A 23,709-nucleotide genomic window follows, 5' to 3' on the forward strand; every position below is an offset into this window, starting at 1 on the left:
GGGTAGGCAGACTCACAGTTAGCGTCCCAAATGGCCCCTATTCCCTACAGGCCCTGGTCAAAAGCAGTGCTCTATATAGGGAATAGGGTGCCATTTGGGATGCAAACACAATGGGCTCTCCAGCCAACCCCACTAGCTGTCCAGATGCAGTTGATGTCAGGGCTGTGTGAGTCCCACTGGGGCCTTTAACAGCATTGAGAAGCACTCTTCTCTCTGCCAATCGATGGAGATTAAGCGAGAGAGAGAGATGAAGAGATAGTGTGAGAGAAGCGAGCCAGACAAGTGATGGCGGGCCTACCCATCTCTGGCACTGACACACTGAGCTTTGAAAGAGCACTGGAAAACTGGACAGGTTCAGAGGGCTTCCATCAACAGTCAGTAGCTAGCGAACATACAGGCAAATGGATAAGATTCCACCAACCGTACCATTGAATGCACAGTGGTGGTGGTGAAGGGAGCTCTTGTTTAAAACTTTCTCTCTCTTCTGATGCATTCCTTACTGAAGTAGACAAGCTGTAGTTTATGGTTGGTCTCTGTTGAAAAGGTAGTATTAGTAACAGAATCACTATCTGTAAATCACTCCTCTGTCCTGAACAGCTCCATGTAATCCTAGTGAGCTTTTACACTCGACTGAGGAAAGCATGAATCTTTAATTCATATAAATATTTAATACACAGGTTGCATTCTTGCTACATATTGGCAGGTTGACTTTTTTACTGCATCATAATATACAAATATGACATGAATATGCTAGTACTGTATCTAAAAATATGGTATTTTCAAGAATACTGTATTGTAAACCAACTCATGAAAATGCATTTAGTTGAACAGCAGCTAATGTTGGTCCTTGTACCGGCTCAGGGGATGTTCAACTCCTACGCAGAGTTAAAACTAGCCTGCTTGAGGAAAAATAAAATGACGACTTCCAAGAATCCTTCGGACAGGTCATCATGCCAGCCTAAAAAAAAAAAAAAAAAGCCAAACAATCTCACTGCCCTCATTTTACTTTAAGATGAAGACATTCTCTGTGGGGGAATTTTTATTGCAGCACCGTGCATACATAAAAACAACCATTTGCAATGGGAGAGTAGACTAATCTTTAACAAAGGAAATATCAAAACAGGAGAAGAAAAAAAAAGCAGCTTGTGACTTGTCAATAATTAGCAAAGCCAAGCACAGCGACCTTCAGTGCAGAACATCAGCAGACTTTGTCCCAAATGGCACCCTATTCCCTATATAGTGCACTACTGTTGACCAGGACCCTGGATAAAAGTAGTGCACTATAGGGAATAAGGTGACATTTGGTAACGCAACCTGTGTGTAAGGATGAGGAGGAGCAGGGAACAGGGAATGAGGAAACAGACCAGACCACAGGAAGTGAAGCAGAAAGGACAGTTTATTGTACCCAGTACAGATCATTATAAACTCAGCAGTGTAAGGTACACGTTGTGAAGAGGGAGAGAAGGTGAAGCCTATACAGGTTCAGACAACCCTAGGTCAGGGTAGAGACTAGAGGTGGATACTCACATTTCTTAATTGAGAGAACGTCTGAATTGGCACCCTACTCCCTATATGGTGCACTACTTTTGACCAGGGCACATAGTGCTCTTTTCAAAAAGTAGTGCACTATATAGGGAGTAGGGTACCATTTGGGATGCTCCCACACTACCCCTTTATAACCAATACTATTTTCTCGTTCTTTATCCTACCATTCCATTCACCAAAAATGGCCTCTAAAGAAAAACTATCTGCAGTAATAATCGTGTCACTGGGATACATATGTTATAGACAGAACTATACAGGCTTATACAATCAAATCAAAACAGATGCAGACTTAGCAAAAATATATATTTATATAAGTTTGTCCCCCCCCATTTAAGAAACAAACAAAATGCAGAGAACTTTCACAATGTGTCTTGTTTGTCCAGAGTAGAGGAAAGCCATATGTTAGTGGACAGTTTGTTTGAATATACCGTCATGCAAAGAGAAGCAGGGGTCTCTTGTTGACAACCTGCGATTGGCAGAAAGAGGACTCCAGGGAAAGGTGTAGAATCTCACACCTTCGCATGCAATGTCCTGAAAGATGCCATCCTGGTGCATCTAAGAAACTAGTACACTGACTGCCTAGGAAACATCAAGCACCCAATAAAATAAAAAATATTATTATAACCTTTTTATAACTTTAGGCGTGTATAAATTAAAAATCTCTGGGGAAAATATTGACCGAGGTGTCCCTTTTGGAAAATGAAAAAAAGATTCCTGCAGGGCATTTTGTTTTTGGGGAGGCAGAGCGCTGATTAGTTACAACTATTAGGCAATACAAGTAGAGTTTATGAAAAAAATACAATTGTGTAGAGTGTCAGTATAAATGAGAATGGACCAGACAGTCTGCACCCTAAATGAAACCCTATTCCCTATATAGTGCACTACTTTTGACCAGAGCCACATTGGCTTTGTAAAGTAGTGTATAGGGTCACTTCAGACGCAGGCACAGTCCTCGGAGCTAGTCTGGCTCCTCACAGGTAACCTTAGCTAGCCCAGCACAAACATTCATTCATTCCACTAGATAACACAGCCGGGCCGGCATTAAACACAAAAACGTAGGCCTCTGGTCTGAGGAATCCATCCATCTATTCTGAAACAACAGAATGTCCCAGTGGGTTAGAGTCCTACTACGTCTAAATCCTTAAGCAATTTAGAATAGCCAGCATACATTTCTATACCAAGTCTACAGAAACCAACAGGTCTGTGGGTTTAGAGAGAGATATAGATTTATCTATTTTACTATTTGTTTTATTTTTTTGCAAATCAAAGCCCTTGCTTACACAGATCTTATCGTTCATATGTAGCAGAAAAATAAATAATTATGTGGGACCAAAAAGGCAACTACAGACTAGCGCTGTATTTATAGATAATGTTTTTGTCAGAATTAACTTTTAATATACTTATTTTACTCTTTTAGAAAAAGCAGATTGTCAAAAATCAGAACTGTTACAATTCTTGCAGTCTACACGGAGAGATCTATCGGTCAGTCCTCCGGCATGTTGTCATCATAACACGGCCCCTGGCCCATCATAACTTCCACTTCGTCTCCTTCGCAACAACGCCAATTCGCCTTGAGAGTTGGCGGAGCCACTGGAGTCCATTCCACCCTCACTTCCACCTCTCTCTTGGTACTATAGATGATGCCAAGGAAGGTGGTTGGTGCAGGTTTCTCCTCAGTCATTTTAGGGGGAGGGTTAAGTTAATCTGTAAGTGGGCAGAATCGGAGGAGTAACTTAGCGGCGAGAGGGAGGTTTCGGGTTCAGGTTTGGTTTGATCCAGTTTCTAGCTCAGCCTCAGCCGTCTGAGCTTGATCTCTGGGTTGGGTTTAGGAGCAGTAGCAGGTGTGTCAGTACCCGTAGGGCAGACCTACACACTGCTCCCCAGAGTCCACCAGGTAAGGGGTGTTCTTGTCGTAGTGGGTGAGGGGTAGGGTGTCGTCGTCCACCCCAACGCAGGGCAGGCTGTCTGGGTCGGCCTTCAGGCTGGGCCTCTGGTTGTCAGGGAAGGCCATTGAGAACAGGGCCTCAGGGTCGCACACAAACTTGTACACATACCTCTCGCCAGCAACCTGGAATAGACCAATCGGAGAAGAACAAGTTAGTTAGACCCACAGAATCAAATAGAACACAATAGTTTAACATGATATAATATGCATCTCTATGGCTGCATCACCCTCCAAGGTTGTATTCAAATGAGCCAAGGAAGCATCAGGCTGTTTCTGAGGAGAAATGGGGAAGGATAGAAAGGGTGAACCTGCCTTTACCTTCTGCATGATTCCCTTCTCATAGTAGTAGCGCAGAGAACGACTCAGCTTGTCGTAGTTCATTGCTGGCCTGTTCTTCTGGATGCCCCAGCGGCGAGCCACCTGAAGAGACAGAAAATACTAATTCAGTCACATTGCCTGATGTCTTAAAAACAAAAAACAAATAGTGATTGAATGAGTACACCAACTTTTAATGTCCTGAACTACTACTAGGACCAGGGTAAGGAACTGACCTCTAAAAAAAGTAATTGTAAGAGATCTCTTCAAATCCCAGAATCTGTCATGTTTATCAATGAAAAAACTATTTCAACAACTGACCTCTTCTGGCTCAATGAGTTTGAACTCCATGCCCCGGCCTGTCCAGGCAATGAAGTGACCGTTGGCCGGGTCGTCCAATAGGGTGACCAGAAACTGCCAGAGCTGCAGAGAGCCGCGCCGCTGGTAGGGCGGGCCGTCACGGTACACTGATGGCTCCTGCTTGACCTTCCCTGTGGTGGTGGGGGGGAGAGTGAGCAATGTACTCAGGGGCGGCCTGGCCAGCTAGCATGTCGGGCAAATGCCAGATGGGCTGGTCAATTTTTTACAGGGTTGGGTTTTGCCAGGGACCTCACTATTATCACGATACTAAGGTGCCGATACAATATATTTATTGCGATTCTCCCGATTCTATATGTATTGCGATTCAATACTGTGATTTTATTGCCATTCCATTGTCTGAACATATTGCTCACCACGTCTGCTGCAGAGGGACAAGAGCCATGAGAAAATTATTTTTGATCAGTCATGGAAATAAGTGCTGATAACAAATTGGCTCCCTATTTTAAAAGGAGAACAAGCTATGAAGGAAAAATATTGGAGTTTTAGTGTAGGTACAGTCAACTAGCGCAAAAATGATATGATAGTTTTGACTATCGATCCCCCCCAAATCACACATTTTTTTGCCTAGCGGGCATGTCTAACTTGGGTTTTTGGAGCAAAATGATCATTATCTGGCTAATAAATCGGGGAATCAAGGGAAGAAATGGTCCGTGTGGGGGACTCAAGAACAAAATAACAAACCAGCGTGTTAGAAATGCCAGGGCCCATTTTTGGTCCCAGCCTGCCTGACTGTACTCCACTACAGTGTGGTGAGACATTCCTATGAGCTGTGGACTGAAGGGAGGCAGGCTACTCATTTTACACCCGCCTGCCATCTCTGCTGCTCAAAGCAGACTTTCTACAGTTCTCCTCTCTCTAGTCAGTGATGCAACAGACATACTAATAATCCTGTCCTTTCACATGCTGTCAGCTGCTGAGTAGAGACTGAGTCTCCTCTGTGCTGCTTGTAAAGCTCTCCACCCAAGGACGGGATGAACACCATGCTGCTCAAAAAGCTCTCCCCCGGCCCAAGGATGGGACAAACCTGTTCTTAATGTAGTCTTTCTTACCTTCAAGTCTGTCAGGAACCACGCAGGTATCGTCATAGTACAGGTGAGGCTCTCTGTCAAAGGAGAAACCTGTGATTGGGAGAGAAAGAGATTAGCTAGCCAGGGAGGGGGTGGGAATATGGCCTACATTTTGCTGTGGAGGTCAGCTACTATATTCCAGGGGGACTAAACTGCTCACAAAGCAATATAGCCGGGCAGCTTCCCAAGAGTGGAAAATTCTGTTGTGCTAACATTATGCAGGCAGCAGTGCTGCTGAGCGGTGTTGAAATGCTCACAGTGAAAACCTCATTGATAGATGCATCATCCCGAGAGACGTCATTCTAATGTTGACCTCTACCTTCCGGCATGTCCTATTCTCCAACCATGCAGCACTTTATAACCGCTCAATAAGTCACAACTAGAGGGTCAACAGCTACTAGTAAGCCCTTGTAACGTTTTTTTATTGCGAGAGCTCTGATGAGTAGGATTGCCTGTGTATTTATTACAGAGGAATAAACTTGAAACATGCCACTGCTAAGATGGGGGGGGGGGAATGGACACTTACTTTCATGGTTGTTTTGGTAGAAGGTCCCTGCTCTTCCAAATGTAGACTGACAGATAGGCACTTCTGTAACAGAGGGAGGACGAGACAGGTTAGTTACACTGACAGCTCTTCACTTTCCCATAAACACAACGTATCAACATCAACCTCTGACACCAGTAAATTTAGAATGCTGCTCTGCTTGCACGCTAGTAAAAGGAGATCATACATACAAGCAGTATTCATTTACTGCATGTGGTTGGGATATGTTCCATCTCAAAAGTAGTGCACTATATTGGGAATAGGCTGCAATTTCAGACGCATCAATTATCTGGCGAGCCGTCCCTACCAGGAGAGACAAAAGTGTGATGCGACTACGGTGGCTACTGGTTTAGCTCATATACATCCATCCAGAGAGAGACAGAGGCTGGGCCAGTGGACCTTTATGCTGACTTATGTATTTATAGGTTGTAAGAAGCTAAGAGGATTTGGCATTACATCACTGACCTCCCAATCATAAAGCTGAGGTAGAATGAGAGAGGGACAGCGCAAAGCTGGCCTGGGAGGAGGGAAGGAAAGGTGGGAGTTGGTGGCAGAAGAGGGACAACAGCTGGGGTGCGTGGGCATCGAGATAAAAAGTCAACAGAATTGTACTCCTCTTCTCTGGTGGGATTACTTCTAGGTAGTGTTTCTATCTGGACGAGGACATCTGGCAATAAGTCAATCTGTATAAGTCTACTGGATTCATTTCAGTGTAAATCTCAATGTAGTTGGTTGAGGAGCATCCTTGTAGTGTTCATACTTGCATTCTAGCACCCTCTAAACACAGCGTAGTGGCCCAAATCTATTCTAGGTAGCCCTATACTAGTGAAGTAGGTTTGTCTGTGGCTGGGCTTGGGGATGACTGACCCATTTGCTTTCCCCTCTGCTGAGGCTCAAGCCGCGCTAAGAGACCCATCTTTACTGGCCTGACTGTCAGAGAGCAGAGTGACTGTCGTATTTGGAAATGACACGGTCGTGTGTGTGTGTGTGTGTGTGTGTTACGAGTGCTGACGCAGGCCGGTGTGAGGAGAGAGGGTCTACACGGTTGTGTTTGTTCATGGTTCTGGGATTTGCCGCGCTAAAACTAACAGCCGCGTGCCAGCGAGCAAAATCAACAGGGACGGGCACATTCCCCACCCTCTAACCAGTCTGCTCACATGCAGCCTGGCTGGAGGGGACTAGACTAACTCTCCTAGGACAGCAACCTGCATCAGAGAGGCCCAAGGTTGTGTCCTGTTTCGCTTTCCTTTTGTCCTAAGGGTGCACTTGTTCACTCCCCTTTATGAAAAGAAAGGAATGGTGGAATAAATATGGTGGAACCTCATGTTTCCACCAATCCAACAGAGAATAGGAACCAATGTCAAGACTCACACCCCTCAAACCCCATGACAACCCTGTGGGTCAGCTATAAACTTATGACCCAAGCCTCTGTAGTGTAACCAACCGATCCAGAGCAGCCTGAAGGTAGCCAGCCACTTACCAGAGTCGAAGCAGAAGTCCCGGGGCTCCTGCTTGATGGCCATGGGGTGGAAGGCACACTGAGGGGGGCCCATGGAGGGGACACCCTGCTCGGTGTAGCGAGGGTCCAGCAGCTCCTGCTTGAAGCTGGGTGGAGGCACGGGACCAGGGACCAGGGGCTCAGACATCTGGCGGTGGTAGGGGGGCCTCCCGTCCCTGGGCAGGGTGCTGCGGCTGGTGGCCTGCTGCTGGGGCAGGAACTGAGAGCGAGTCTGGCTCTCAGAGGGAGGGAAGGGTAGACATGGCTCCGACATCTGCCTCTGGAACCTAGGGTGGAGGAAGACATGGGAGAAGGTAGGTGGATGAAAACTGTTCCTATAAACAAATGTTTGAACAGAGAGATTGAATGACCGTTCATTAGACTCTTGAACTACTGATGGCTATTGATGAAAACTGTAGCTTAAAAACATTTCAGTTTTAAAGTGAATGGAAACTGTTGATGAAAACTGTTTTAATATAAGAGACATACATTTACAGTAAATGCGAGTAAGAGTCTTCAACCATTGATGAACTACTGAGCGTCCAGCTTTAGACCAAGACGCAAGGCACACATGCAGGAGCCAAATGTACTCACTTAGCGAATATAAGCTGTAAATGAGATACTGGGGGCAGGTGTCAATAGCTAGCAGGTATAAAAAGATCCTCCACTGACAGTAAGACAGAGACAAGGTCAATGGCTTCTGGCTACACACAGATTCCACATTACTGGCTGGTGATGACATGCCCTGCGTTCCAACACATCCCATCAGGAGTCCTGTCACAGGTGGGGTGACGGGGGCGGTGGGTCGTTCCCATGGGGGTCAGGTTTAGACAGTCTCCCAAAGAGGAGTCCGTCAGTCATGATGCCAGCACACGCTACCAACCGTTGGACCTTTCCTCAACATAGGGGCACAAAGCCTGATAGTCTCCACTGGTCTTGGCGTTTAAAATGGCACGGTGTCTCAGAGTGCAATGGAAACATGAACTCCTGTCTTAGTGCGATGGATGTGTACATTTAGAGAGGTTAACCTAGGGTCAGGGGTCATCTATACAGACAGGCTCATTAGTTAGAATGTTAGTAAACATCTGGATGGAGTCATTCACCTGTTGACCAATGTTGGACGTTCATCTCATATAATCGTATAGGCTAACACCTCTGACACGGTTTCTCATGATAAACTCCTATACCAGTAAGCCTAGCCTCAGGCTCTCACCTTCAAGACTTGTTAAGAAGTAGAAGGTGCTCAACCAACGTGAGCAGATAAGCAACCTAAAAATGTGTTGACATCATTGGACAGGAAAAGGCGCAACGCTCGCTCACCATAAAAATACGCACTTTTATTAGACACGTTTAAAAGATTGACGTTTCGGCCTTCTTCAGAACCTTCAAGACTTGAAAGGATAGCATTGTATACAGTTAACCTAACTCGGAGTCTGACTGATGTGATTGGGTGAGAGGTGTTAGGACCAATCACCTGTGTTCAGAGCTGTAGGTACCATCCTGAATGAGGAGTGAGGAGGGGCAGGGCACTGCGTAGGGCGGGCTCTGGAGGGGGAGTGTCCTCTGCTGGTTGTGAGCTGGGCCAACTTCTTGGTTGTCAGGCTGCACGTGCTGCAGGGGGTGTGGCCCTTGCGTCTGGTTCTGATTGGGTATTTGATGAGGGGGAGGAGTCTGCTGGCTGAGTGGGTGTGTCCCTGGGGTGTTGGTAGAGTTGCATGGTGACACGGGTGTAGAGGGAGGGGTCAATGGCTTATAGCCCCCACTAGGTTCTCTCTCATAGGCACTGTGGAGGGAGAGACAGACCGGTCAGACAGAAAGCAAGAATCCTGGGCTCTTATGTCAGTGTGGTGAAAGGTAATGTGATGTAATGTGTATATGTATATATTTATACACACACACACACAGACATATACATATATATACACACATACATATAATTCCTCCTCCTCCAAACACAGCGAGTTGAGTTGATGCCAAAGAGCTCGATTTTGGTCTCATCTGACCACAACACTTTCACCCAGTTCTCCTCTGAATCATTCAGATGTTCATTGGCAAACTTCAGACGGCCCTGTATATGTGCTTTCTTGAGCAGGGGGACCTTGCGGGCGCTGCAGGATTTCAGTCCTTCACGGCGTAGTGTGTTACCAATTGTTTTCTTGGTGACTATGGTCCAAGCTGCCTTGAGATTATTGACAAGATCCTCCTGTGTAGTTCTGGGCTGATTCCTCACCGTTCTCATGATCATTGCAACTCCACGAGGTGAGATCTTGCATGGAGCCCCAGGCCGAGGGAGATTGACAGTTCTTTTGTGTTTCTTCCATTTGCGAATAATCGCACCAACTGTTGTCACCTTCTCACCAAGCTTCTTGGCGATGGTCTTGTAGCCCATTCCAGCCTTGTGTAGGTCTACAATCTTGTCCCTGACATCCTTGGAGAGCTCTTTGGTCTTGGCCATGGTGGAGAGTTTGGAATCTGATTGATTGATTGCTTCTGTGGACAGGTGTCTTTTATACAGGTAACAAGCTGAGATTAGGAGCACTCCCTTTAAATCTCAGCTCATTACCTGTATAAAAGACATCTGGGAGACAGAAATCATTCTGATTGAGAGGGGGCCAAATACTTATTTCCCTCATTAAAATGCAAATCAATTCATAACATTTTTGACATGAGTTTCTGGATTTCTTTGTTGTTATTCTGTCTCTCACTGTTCAAATAAACCTACCATTAAAATTATAGACTGATCATTTCTTTGTCAGTGGGCAAACGTAAAAAAACAGCAGGGGATCAAATACTTTTTTTTGTGTCTGTACACACGTATATATACACACACACATACATATATACATACAGTGAGGGAAAAAAGTATTTGATCCCCTGCTGATTTTGTACGTTAGCCCACTGACAAACTCTTTGCAGATCTTCTCCAAGTCATTAAGGTTGAGGCTGACGTTTGGCAACTCGAACCTTCAGCTCCCTCCACAGATTTTCTATGGGATTAAGGTCTGGAGACTGGCTAGGCCACTCCAGGACCTTAATGTGCTTCTTATTGAGCCACTCCTTTGTTGCCTTGGCCGTGTGTTTTGGGTCATTGTCATGCTGGAATACCCATCCACGACCCATTTTCAATGCCCTGGCTGAGGGAAGGAGATTCTCACCCAAGATTTGACGGTACATGGCCCCGTCCACAGGGGGACCTTGCGGGCGCTGCAGGATTTCAGTCCTTCACGGCGTAGTGTGTTACCAATTGTTTTCTTGGTGACTATGGTCCAAGCTGCCTTGAGATTATTGACAAGATCCTCCTGTGTAGTTCTGGGCTGATTCCTCACCGTTCTCATGATCATTGCAACTCCACAAGGTGAGATCTTGAATGGAGCCCCAGGCTGAGGGAGATTGACAGTCTTGTGTTTCTTCCATTTGTGAATAATCGCACCAACTGTTGTCATCTTCTCACCAAGCTGCTTGGCAATGGTCTTGTAGCCCATTCCAGCCTTGTGTAGGTCTACAATCTTGTCCCTGACATCCTTGGAGAGCTCTTTGGTCTTGGCCATGGTGGAGAGTTTGGAATCTGATTAATTGATTGCTTCTGTGGACAGGTGTCTTTTATACAGGTAACAAGCTGAGATTAGGAGCACTCCCATTAATAGTGTGCTCCTAATCTCAGCTCGTTACCTGTATAAAAGACACCTGGGAGCCAGAAATCTTTGATTGAGGGGGGGTCAAATACTTTTCATTTTTGACATGCGTTTTTCTGGATTTTTTGTTGTTATTCTGTCTCTCACTGTTCAAATAAACCTACCATAAAAATTATATACACTGATAATAATAATAATAATAATAAGCCATTTAGCAGACGCTTTTATCCAACGCAACTTACAGTCATGCGTGCATACATTTTTGTGTATGGGTGGTCCCGGGGATCGAACCCACTACCTTGGCGTTACAAGCGCCGTGCTCTACCAGCTGAGCTACAGAGGACCACTGATCATTTCTTTGTCAGTGGGCAAACATACAAAATCAGCAGGGGATCAAATACTTTTTTCCCCCTAACTGTACACACATATATAGATATATTTTTTACAGAGCTGTGTGTGTGTGTGTATATATACACACACACGCACACACACACACAGTTGAAGTCGGAAGTTTACATACACTTAGGTTGGAGTCATTAAAACTCGTTTTTCAACCGCTCCACAAATTTCTTGTTAACAAACTATCGTTTTGGCAAGTTGGTTAGGACATCTACTTTGCGCATGACAAGTAAATTTTTCCAACAATTGTTTACAGACAGATTATTTCACTGTATCACAATTCCAGTGGGTCAGAAGTTTACATACACTAAGTTGACTGTGCCTTTAAACAGCTTGGAAAATTCCAGAAAATGATGTCATGGCTTTAGAACATTCTGATAGGCTAATTGACATCATTTGAGTCAATTGGAGATGTACCTGTGGATGTATTTCAAGGCCTACCTTCAAACTTGCTTGACATGGGAAAATCCCAAAGAAATCAGCCAAGACCTCAGAAAAAAATAAATATATATATATATATATATATATATATATATATAAATATATATATATATATACATACACACACACCTCCACAAGTCTGGTTCATTCTTGGGAGCAATTTCCAAACGGCTGAAGGTACCACGTTCATCTGTACAAACAATAGTACGCAAGTATAAACACCATGGGACCACGCAGCCGTCATACCGCTCAGGAAGGAGACGCGTTCTGTCTCCTAGAGATTAACGTACTTTGGTGCGAAAAGTGCAAATCAATCCCAGAACAACAGCAAAGGACCTTGTGAAGATGCTGGAGGAAACAGGTACAAAAGTATCTATATCCACAGTAAAACGAGTCCTATATCGACATAACCTGAAAGGCAGCTCAGCAAGGAAGAAGCCATTGCTCCAAAACCGCCATAAAAAAGCCAGACTACGGTTTGCAACTGCACATGGGGACAAAGATCATACTTTTTGGAGAAATGTCCTCTGGTGTGATGAAACAAAAATAGAACTGTTAGACCATAATGACCATCGTTATGTTTGGAGGAAAAAGGGGAAGGCTTGCAAGCCGAAGAACACCATCCCAACCGTGAAGCACGGGGGTGGCAGCATCATGCTGTGGGGGTGCTTTGCTGCAGGAGGGACTGGTGCACTTGACAAAATAGATGGCATCATGAGGAAGGAAAATTATGTGGATATATTGAAGCAACATCTCAAGACATCAGTTAGGAAGTTAAAGCTTGGTCGCAAATGGATCTTCCAAATGGACAATGACCCCAAGCAGACTTCCAAAGTTGTGGCAAAATGGCTTAAGGACAACAAAGTCAAGGTATTGGAGTGGCCAACACAAAGCCCTGACCTCAATCCTATAGAAAATGTGTGGGCAGAACTGAAAAAGCGTGTGCGAGCAAGGAGGCCTACAAACCTGACTCAGTTACACCAGCTCTTTGAGGAGGAATGGGCCAAAATTCACCCAACTTATTGTGGGAAGCTTGTGGAAGGCTACCCGAAACATTTGACCCAAGTTACACAATTTAATGGCAATGCTACCAAATTCTAATTGAGTGCATATCAACTTCTGACCCACTGGGAATGTGATGAAAGAAATAAAAGCTTAAATAAAATAAATCACTATTATTCTGACATTTCACATTCTTAAAATAAAGTGTTGTTCCTAACTGACCTAAGACAGGGAATTTTTACTAGGATTAAATGTCAGGAATTTTGAAAAACTGAGTTTAAATGTATTTGGCAAGGTGTATGTAAACTTCCTAATTTATTTTATATATATATATATATATATACACACACACACACACAGAGAGTACCAGTCAAAGGTTTGGACACCTACTCATTCAAGGGTTTTTCTTTTGTTTTTAAATATATTGTAGAATAATAGTGAAGACGTCAAAACTATGAAATAACACATATTGAATCACGTAGTAACCAAAAAAAGTGTTAAACAAATCAGAATATATTTCATATTTGAGATTCTTCAAAGTAGCCACCCTTTAACTTGATGACAGCTTTGCACACTTGGCATACTCTCAACCAGCTTCACCTGGAATGCTTTTCCAACAGTCTTGAAGGCCTTCCCACATATGCTGAGCACTTGGCTGCTTTTCCTTCACTCTGCGGTCCGACTCAACCCAAACCATCACACGCCTGGAGGTGTGTTCGGTCACGGTCCTCTTCAAAAACTAAATGATAATCCCACTAAGCCCAAAACAGATGGGATGGCATATCGCTGCAGAATGCTGAGGTAGCCATGCTGGTTAAGTGTGCCTTGAAGTCTAAATAAAATCAGACAATTTCACCAGCAAAGCACCCCCACGCCATAACACGGAGATCTTCCGTTCACCCACACTGCGTCTCACAAAGACACGGCGGTTTGAACCAAATCTCCAATTTGGACTTGTTAGATTAATTTGGATTTTAAGAATAATGACTAAAGAATTTCACCCCAAACACAGTATAAATGTTAGAATTATCATGTAGTGTCAACCCACTAACAGAGGGGCGGTACTAACCATTCAAGGGGGAAGGCGGGAACTGTTTAAGTAAGCCACCTAAAAGGTGGGAGGAACATAGTGCCTTTGTTTGTCAAGGGGTATAAAAACAGTATGTTTGTGTTTTTGGCGGGAGAGCTCTCCCCATGAATAAACATACAAAAAATCCTTCTCCGTGGTTATGGACCTTGAATCATTGATGATTAAAACCAGAGCCTTACAACCTCTGGTAATGATTCAAGCTTAGGTCGAATTAGAGATAGAAATTCACATGACAGCACTCCAGACCAAAGGCCACATTTCCACCGGTCTAATGTCCATTGCTCGTGTTTCTTGGCCCAAGCAGGTCTCTTCTTATTGGTCTCCTTTAGTAGTGGTTTCTTTGCAGCAATTCGACCATGAAGGCCTGATTCACACAGTCTCCTCTGAACAGTTGATGTTGAGATGTGTCTGTTACTTGAACTCAAGCATTTATTTGGACTGCAATTTCTGAGGCTAGTAACTCTAATGAACTTATCTTCTGCAGCAGAGGTAACTCTGTGTCTTCCTTTCCTGTGGCGGTCCTCCTGAGAGCCAGTTTCATCATAGCGTTTGATGGTTTTATCGACTGCACTTGAATACATTTTTTAAGTTCTTGAAATGTTCCGGATTGACTGACCTTCATGTCTTAAAGTAATGATGGACTGTCGTTTCTCTTTGCTTATTTGAGCTTTTCTTGCCATAATATGGACTTGGTCTTTTACCAAATTGCGCCCCCCCCACCACCACGTCACAACAGAACTGATTGGCTCAAACACATTTAGAAGGAAAGAAATTCCACAAATTAACTTAAGGCAAACCTGTCAATTTAAATGCATTCCAGGTGACTACCTCATGAAGCTGGTTGAGAGAATGCCAAGGATGTGCAAAGCTGTCATCAAGGCAAAGGGTGGCTATTTGAAGAATCTCAAATATAAAATATTTTGATTTGTTTAACACTTTTTTGGTTACTACATGATTCCATATGTGTTATTTCAGTTTTGATGTCTTCACTATTATTCTACAATGTAGAAAATAGTAAAAATAAAGAAAAACCCTTGAATGAGTAGGTGTGTCCAAACTTTTGACTGGATGTAGTGTGTGTATATATAAATAAATAAAAATGGTCCATACCTGTAGCTGTAAAGGCACTTCTCTCCGTACGGCATGGGACTCCTGTCCTGGCTACAAGGAGAATTCTCTTTGGAAGGACTCAGTTCCCGTTTAATCTTGGATGGTGGGGGGCCATGAAACGTTACTGAGAAGAGAGAGGGGCAACACATTAGAAAACTGCTCTACCTAAAATCAACCTATAAAACAGAAGTGCAGACAGTCAGGGCTTATTCAATATCCTCCATCATTTTCAATGAATGGACATTGACAGTCTCTTGTCTTCCCCCAACCAGCACTGTGAGCCACTTCACCATGTCACATCCTAACCACGGCTGGCAGCCCAATAGAAAACCTCCATCAGTATCATACTATCACCACTGTCCGCTCCCGTCAGATTTCTATTACGGACCCAGGCTGCATCCCAAATGGTACCCATAGGGCTCTGGTCAAAAGTATCGCACTATATGGAATAGGCGGAGCCCTGGTCAATACCTATGATTCAGTGTGGCCGTAATTCAACCATTCTCAATGATTTTCCTCCACTCACTGTAACCATTAGCCCACTAGATCTCCAGTCTCACGTCGGCTCCCATTTCCGGCGCCACATAATGGGCCCGTGAAATCGGATACGCGGGCGAGAGGCGTAACAGGAGCTGGACACATCACCCTAACTGATGGACCAGTAAAGGGAGGGGTGACAGGGAACCAATAGGCATGTGAGCGGAGCATGCATGCTATAAAAGCCCAGAGCAGGGCCACATGTAGTATTGCCTCAGACGGAACAAATGAGAGCGAGAGACAGAAAACAGATGAAGAATGGGAAATGAAGGCACTTTCCACCCCACTCTCCTAGACAGGGGTTGAGATGATGGGAGGGCTAGGCTCAGTACAGTGCAGTGCAGGAGGAGAGTGTGTGGAGCACATTGGCTATCATGTGACGGATGACTGAAGGCAGGGCAGGGGCCACGTGGGACTGGTGAAGAGAGAGCCTGTGTTAGAGCCTAGCCCCTGTTTGGCTATGGGGTCGCTGCTAAACACACTATGCTGCACGCTCACACATGCACCCAAACAGCTGTGTCAAGAACTATACTGCACAGACACCTCACTGTGAGAAGACTATAGCAAGTCCTACTACACACCTCAGCATAGGCCTCACTGTCTAAACACACGTGACAGCAGCAACCTCAATAATATATTGCAGCAGCGCAGTCATTTACAGTATGCTAGGCTACCATGCAGATCGGGGTCCAAAACACCAACCACTAACAAAGACAGATGCCAGCGACCACACCCAGTCTCTGCTACCACATCAGACAAAAACAAACTGTAAAAGAGGGGGGACCATAAAACGCTCCACTGAACATAACTCAAATATTTCCCTTAGCTGCCATATAAAAGGCTCTGTGCACTGCAGACAAATGGGGGGAGGTGGAGCTGTACAGAGTCGGAGAGGGGACGAGAGAAGGGCTGTGTGTACTTGGACTCCATTGGATACGCCCACCCGCTTGAATCCATCCCACTCCAGAGGCTGAGTTTGAGTGCATGAAAGTGTGAAATCAGATTATGAGCTTGGCTCATGTGATGCCCCACGCCAATCGCCTGATTAAACTCAAAATGGGAGGGGGGAAAAGTCTCTTCCCAGAGTATAGAGGGATGTTTGAGGGTAAGAAGAATGGCGTCAGGCCCTGGCAGGATGAAATCCCTCTAAGGATGGTTGGATAGAGCGAGCGAGAAAGAGAGACCGGGAGAATAAGAGAGAGTGATCATCAGGGTTTGTTATCTTAAAGATTCTGAAGCCAGTAAAGACTTAAAGAATGAACTGAGTTAATAAAACTGGAGGGCAAATGGCTCTTTCAGTGCAGCACTGTAATCCTGAAGGCCTAGGTCTTTCAGTCAAGCACAGCAGCAGTACCAAGATCAGATCTTGCTACATTGTGTGCGTCGGGGAACTTGACGCCACCTCAACATCCCAACCTGGTATAAATAATACATCTCAGGTACTCACAGCTATCAGACTGGAAATCCGGGACAAACTGTTCGTCATCAGGCACCTGGGCTGTGGAGGGAGAGAAGAGAGCGTTAAACAGGTGGATACTAACTGGGCCTCCGCCGGGTGAACAACACTGGAACTGTCAAGCTCATTTTGATGTCTTTATTCAAAAGGAGCCTGTTGCTTATTTACAGGACTTTGCTCTAGTTTAGTGCACAGAAAGAAAACATGAATATTTCAAAATTCTCATTTTAGGTCAATCTGCCCACTTGCTCAACGCATCTCAATAACCATCTGGGAACACAATTCAATCATCCAAAACATTTTCCTCCATTTGGCCACACTCTTTCCAAAGATTATCCTTATTTTTCTGCCTGTATTGACGACAGCTACTTCAAGGGGAATTGTATTACTTTTCCAAAGGCGTTAGATATGGATGAAATTGAATTAACATAACCAATGTCTACCAGAGGGCAAGCGCTGTCGGGTTGTGCTGAGAGCAACAGAATACATCGAAAGAAATTCAGCAGACAAGGGAAGGGGAAGCATTCAGTATCAACTATGTGGTATACTTACTAGATAACTCACCTTCTGCAATCCAGATCTCCTGCAACTGACTGAGGTCTTGGAAGAGGTCTGAAACATACAAATATTTTTAAAACTGAGCCTATGGACTGCTGTTCAATGTCAGAATGGTAGGTAGATCGCACTTTAACAATCCACTTTAAATATGATAGGAATCAAAAGTATGGTTGTGTCGGGTGGCTCATGCTGATGTCAAAGGGCAATGAGTGACAAAGAAGTTGTCCAATTACCTTCCGTGTCCTGGGCGAGTTCTGTGTCTACAAACTTCCTTTTCCTGTTGTCTATGACTGGTCTGCTGTATGGTTCCTCCACATGAGATTTCTGATGCAACGATGAAAACACAACCAACTTGTTAGTTAGAGCTGTTTAGTGTGACTCAGAGCCGTGTATACATGTAAATATATGCCTCTGGTGTGACTCAAAATGTTCTTGAGAGAACGTCACATCACATCTAGTTGGAATGTTGACAAGCCTAAATCTATGGCTCTGTTTGAATATCTATACTAGAATACCATTTTAGAATCCGTGGCCAATACATTCTGATTCTGCATTCCAAGCAGTATGGAAGTTTGGATATTGGAACAGAGCCCATGACAACCACGCTTCTGATTGATAAAGAACCATAAAAATTGAATAATTATAATGGGCATTCCCATTCAACAGTTCTAGTAATTATATTTCTATGAAGATATGAGGGGCATGCTTACATTGGGTGGGACCATAAATGGGACTTGCTGGTCGTAGAATCCATCCATGTTATCCGGATCTTCAAAGGTTCCCAGAAAAAGGTATTCGCTTTAAAGCGATATCACAAAAGTCACTATATGTACTAGCTGTTCAACTGTGGACAAAAACAAAGACATATGTTAGTAGTTCAACTCTGCTAGAGTACTCGGTCATCCAGTTTCTTTCCCTAATATAGACAGACCTGTAAGCAAGCAGCCACTTCACTACAGCCCTATCAGAACCCCACTACAGACCTTTCAGAACCCATATAACCCGCACCTCCTCTTGCTCTTGTTGCCCAACACTGTTTCCTATTGCAACAACAGCTCTTTTAACTGAACATGCTGGTTTAGAGCATGCCCTGCATGCACAACATAAATACACTAGTTGTGTGACTTATGTAACTCTTACATAAGGCAAAGCCAGCCATCTGTTCAGGCGATTAGGAGACTGCAATCATAATCAGCTAAGACTGCGCAGGGGAAAACTTCAAGGATGAGTCTTTAACCCTATACTTTGAGGCATTTGATGCCAATGGGTGACACCGTATTGTATGGATCACACGTGTCATTTATTTATTACTCAAAAACTAGTCACTGAAGAACATTAGACAACATAGAAAAGCCAGTCTATAAATAAATCCAATAGAAACGTCTCGTTACAATATGCCTCTACGTACTGAGGCAAGTGACTCGTTTCATACTGACCTTTAAATATAAAATCTAGCACAGCTGCCATATCCCCTGGGCATAGTGAAGTTAAGTGCAATAGCACGTAAAGGCCGACAGAAAAGTGGCAAAGAGAAAGGGCTGGGAATAAACTAGTAGTAAAATCATGCCCTTCCACTCCACGCGATTAGCCCTCGTCTCCAAACCTCCTCGAGCATTACACGAGTCACTATACTTTCACCCGTTCATTCTCTTGATGGCCGTTTATTCTCTTGATGGATGACGAATAAAGTTACAGCTGGTCAATCATTAAAGCGACACATAGTAGCAACACATTGAAAATATGTATTTACTGATGCATAAAATATGCCAGTCCAATAGTGGACAATCATGACAAATATTTTAAAACCAAGTTTTGAAAACAGTGGCGTTGTCAATGGACCATATATCCAAAGTAGCAGGTTGGTAGAGCATGGCGCTTGCAACGCCAGGGTTGTGGGTTCGTTTCCCACGGGGGGCCAGTATGAAAATGTATGCACTCTAACTAAGTCGCTCTGGATACGAGCCTCTGCTAAATGACTAAAATGTAAATCACATAGCTTTATATTCCCCTCTCCCAAATGTAACTACAAAGTTCCCACGTTTGATCATGTAACTTGTTGTAGCCTAAACGTAGCTACAGATGGTTACTCCAGATAATGCAATTTAGCCAAATATTTTTGGTATCCATTACTGGGAGTTACAGGATAGGTACTGTTTGGTGAAGCAGAGAATTTGACCAATCTTAACCTTGCCATACTAGCTTCGTTCTGGATTCAGTCAAACGTATCTTCTAAAATGTCCGTGTCCAGTTGCATGGTGCGTTTGCATTTTAGAAAATGTTCAGTTATTAAAATATCAATGTTTTGTTCCATGAAGTAATCCAACAATGTGTACGACGCCATCTTGTCTATTTCAAATCTTCTCTCATTGATTGAGACAGGTGGGTCCACCCCAGAGTGCCTTATGTCATGATGACACTCACCTGTCTCGATCAATTCTATAATTTTTGAAATAGACAAGATGGCCTCGTACACATTGTTGCATTACTTCAGGAATCAAAAAAATGTATATAATGTATTTTAATAACTGAGCATTTTCTAAAATGCAAAGGCACCATGCACCTGCAACTGGACACCGACATTTTAGAAGATACAGGTTTGGCCGAATCCAGAACGAAGCTAGTATGGCAAAGTTAAGGTTGGTCAAATACTCTGCTACACCAAACAGTAACTATCCTGTAACTCCCATTAATGGACACCCAACAATCTTTGGTTAAATCATTATCTGGAGAAAAATATCGGTAGTTGGCATATAAAAGCAGCGAGTGGAAAATTGTAGGCAAAAAAAAGACAATAGCCTATATTGCAAACTGCCGATGAAAATCAAGCCTCCTATTGAGAAAAACTGAAATAGTATTTGCAACGCTATTTCTTTCCCCAATAGTTAATGCAAAAATATCCCACTAAATCTTAGCTAGTTCAAAGCAATTCATGAATTACATCCTATATTGCAAACTGCTGATGAAAATTAAGCCTCCTATTGAGAAAAACTGAAATAGTATTTGCAACGCTATTTCTTTCCCCAATAGTTAATGCAAAAATATCCCAATAGATCTTAGCTAGTTCAAAACAATTGATGAATTACATCCGATCGACCGTCACCCCCCCTCCCGGATGAATTACATCCGACCGACCACCCCCCCCCCTTCACCGGCCCTTGCTTTTTTAATGAAGTGAAACTCGATCCGTGTGGAACACTGCGAAGAAAAAACCTGACCTCTCCATTCATAAAATCAGAAACAGCCGACCGACCTCGGAGATAAGAAATATGCAGACTCAGATAAAGAATGAACAATACTACACAGCACAATTTTAAAAAACGTGTATAGTCCATGGCGCAACTTAATACAAAGCGAGAGAAGATGGTTGCCAAAGTAAATGTTTTCTTGGAGAAAGATGGCGATCCGTTTTCGCCCATGGCAGAGCTCTAGATTTGCTGTTGCAGGCGCTCGTAAACTTATTGATATTCCATCGCCACAGATGGCTATCCAGGCAAAATTACAAAAAAAACATTCAGATTTTAGGCTACTCACCCTGTGCGCGTTTCAATTCCTTTACAGTATGGAAAGAACGCGATACAAAATCCACAACAACAAAAAAATACACAAATGTCTCCGTTCTGTAATCAAATGCTGCGTTCCCTCCGACTCACAAAACTTGACTGAGCTTTTAGTTAATGATGGCTTGGTTTTCCCTGGGGCTCGAGTGGTACACAGAGGCACACGCTCATTGGCTCGTTGGCATTGTCCATTTTGTGAGTAACCAATGGGCATTATAAATGCATTAATTATATATGAAGTGCTCAAGGACCAATGGAAGCGTAGATGGTCAAACGTGGATCTGTCCTATTTTTTATTTTTAAATGAATGGCTGTGTTTCATTCATTTTTTTTCAGTCATCACCGCTGTGAGATATTTAAAGGGCCAGCTGTGTAATAACCTGGTAGGCTAATAACAGACAGTTGAAATCTACAAACCTACGGTTACAGTTTCACTTCAACAAAGTGTTTGTATGTTTTTGCCAATGACAGATAGGCTAGTCATTTTGAAACAGGATCTACACAAATTGATAATTTAATCCTGGGAATATTCAAATGACGCGAACAGTGAATGTGGCACAGTTTATGCACAGCTGCTTTCCTGCTGTAATGGTACTTTAACCTCTTAAGGATCTGACCCTTTTTTAACAATTTTCGCCTAAAATGACATACCCAAATCTAACTGCCTGTAGCTCAGGACCTGAAGAAAGTATATGCATATTCTTGATACCATTTGAAAGGAAACACTTTGAAGTTTGTGGAAATGTTAAATGAATGTAGGAGAATAAAACACATTGGATCTGGTAAAAGATAACACCAACAAAAAACCAGCACCTATATACCAGACAGTGTCAGAGGAAAGCCTAAAAATTGTCATACTCTAGCCACCCTAGTCATAGACTGTCCACTCTGCTACCGCACCGTACCGTACCGGAGCGCCAAGTCTAGGTCCAAGAGGCTTCTAAACAGCTTCTACTCCTTAATATTTAATATGATATATACTCCTGAACATCTAATCAAATGGCTACCCAGACAATTTCCATAGTCACTTTAATAACTCTACCTACATGTACATATTACCTCGACTAACTGGTGCCCCTGCACATTAACTCGGTACCCCCTGTATATAGCCTCGCTACTGTTATTTTTACTGCTGCTCTTTAATTATTTGTTACTTTTATTTCGTATTATTTTATATTGTATTTTTGAGTGTGATCTTTTTTTTTGGTGTTTACATTTACATTTTAGTCATTTAGCTGACGCTCTTATCCATAGCGACTTACAGTTAGTGCATACATAAATTTAATTTTGTATGTTTTTAGAATTTTTTATATATATTTTATTTTATTTATGAGTTTTTTTAATTATTTTTTTATACCCCATGTGGGAAACGAACCCACAACCCTGGCGTTGCAAACGCCATTCTCTATCAACTGAGTTAAAACTGCATTGTTGGTTAAGGGCTTGTCAGTAAGCGTTTCACTGTAAGGTCTACACCTGTTGTATTCGGCGCATGTGACAAATAACATTTGATTTGATTTGATCTTTGAAATGCAAGAGAAAGGCCACAATATAATATTGCAGTTTAGGCGCAATTTTGATTTTGGCCACTAGATGGCAGCAGTGTGTGTGCAAAGTTTCAGATTGATCCAGTGACGCGTTGCAATACTGGACTATTTTGTATCAAGTCTGTCCAAATGTGCTGAGTTGGTCAGTTGATACATTTTCAAGTACATAACTATAGAGAACATACAAAAATTATATGGTAATACAAAATGTAAGTTTACACACTCCCAGGAATGTCATACATGATGGATCATTAGCTTATACACTAACTTTCACACATCTAGATGGCCGGACAGGGTGGGTGTGGAGCCAGTGACAGCAGGGGTTCAAACTGTAGAAACCAGTTCCTACATTTGAATATAAAAATGGATTTTATCAAACAAAACTACGCTACATTTTATCTCTGGGACCCTTAGGATGACAAATCCCCCTGTAGCTCAGTTGGTAGAGCATGGCGCTTGCAACGCCAGGGTTGTGGGTTTGTTTCCCACGGGGGGCCAGTATGAAAATGTATGCACTCACTAACTGCAAGTCGCTCTGGATAAGAGCGTCTGCTAAATGACTAAAATGTAAAATGTAAATCAGAAAAAGATTACTGAATGTAAGTACATTATTTACCTTCAGAGGTGAATGTATCAAACCAGTTGCCGTGATAAGTTTCTTGTTGTTGTGCACTCTCCTCAAACAATTGCATGGTATTTTTTCACTGTAATAGCTACTGTAAATTGGACAGTGCATTTAGATTAACAAGAATTTAAGCTTTCTGGCCATATAAGACATGTCTATGTCCTGGAAACAGGACCTCTATACCAGGCGGTGTCAGAGGAATGCCCTAAAAATGGTCAAAGACTCCAGCCTTCCTACTCATAGTATGTTCTCTCTGCTACCGCACGGCAAGCCTAGGTCGAAGAGGGTTCTAAACAGCTTCTACCCCCAAGCCATAAGACTCCTGAATATCTAATCAAATGGCTACCCAGACTAATAGCTACTGTAAATTGGACAGTGCAGTTAGATTAACAAGAATTTAAGCTTTCTGCCCATATAAGACATGTCTATGTCCTGGAAAGTTTGCTGTTACTTACAACAG

General features: G+C 43.3%; 1 protein-coding gene across 6 annotated transcripts; it reads right to left on the reverse strand.

Moving 5' to 3' along the window:
* Positions 1-1,378: 1,378 nt before the first annotated feature.
* Positions 1,379-21,183, reverse strand: LOC121554840 (ETS translocation variant 5-like). 6 transcript variants are annotated; one of them, XM_041868530.2, is made up of 13 exons: positions 21,052-21,183; positions 18,231-18,364; positions 17,754-17,844; positions 17,527-17,574; positions 16,954-17,004; positions 14,970-15,093; positions 8,770-9,078; positions 7,278-7,582; positions 5,780-5,842; positions 5,236-5,304; positions 4,127-4,296; positions 3,809-3,910; positions 1,379-3,613 (listed from the first exon to the last, which is right to left on the reverse strand). In XM_041868530.2, the coding sequence occupies exons 2-13, from the start codon at positions 18,276-18,278 to the stop codon at positions 3,392-3,394; spliced, it is 1,602 nt and encodes a 533-aa protein (XP_041724464.1). In that variant the 5' UTR covers positions 18,279-18,364; positions 21,052-21,183; the 3' UTR covers positions 1,379-3,391. The 6 variants fall into 6 exon arrangements, with proteins under 6 accessions (XP_041724464.1, XP_041724463.1, XP_041724462.1 ...); XM_041868529.2 differs by having other exon boundaries at positions 3,803-3,910; XM_041868528.2 differs by having other exon boundaries at positions 17,515-17,574.
* Positions 21,184-23,709: the final 2,526 nt, after the last annotated feature.

This window comes from Coregonus clupeaformis, chromosome 40, assembly GCF_020615455.1.
Source record: "Coregonus clupeaformis isolate EN_2021a chromosome 40, ASM2061545v1, whole genome shotgun sequence".
In the NCBI taxonomy this organism is placed as follows: domain Eukaryota; kingdom Metazoa; phylum Chordata; class Actinopteri; order Salmoniformes; family Salmonidae; genus Coregonus; species Coregonus clupeaformis.

Coding starts and splice junctions, on each gene's coding strand:
- LOC121554840 (XM_041868527.2), bottom strand. CDS start 18,278: ATGGATGGATTCTACGACCAGCAAGTCCCATTTATGGTCCCACCCAAT. Junction 15,094..16,953: donor GGATTTCCAGTCTGATAGCT/GTGAGTACCTGA, acceptor CTCTCTTCTCAG/TAACGTTTCATGGCCCCCCA. Junction 5,843..7,277: donor GGACTTCTGCTTCGACTCTG/GTAAGTGGCTGG, acceptor CCTCTGTTACAG/AAGTGCCTATCTGTCAGTCT.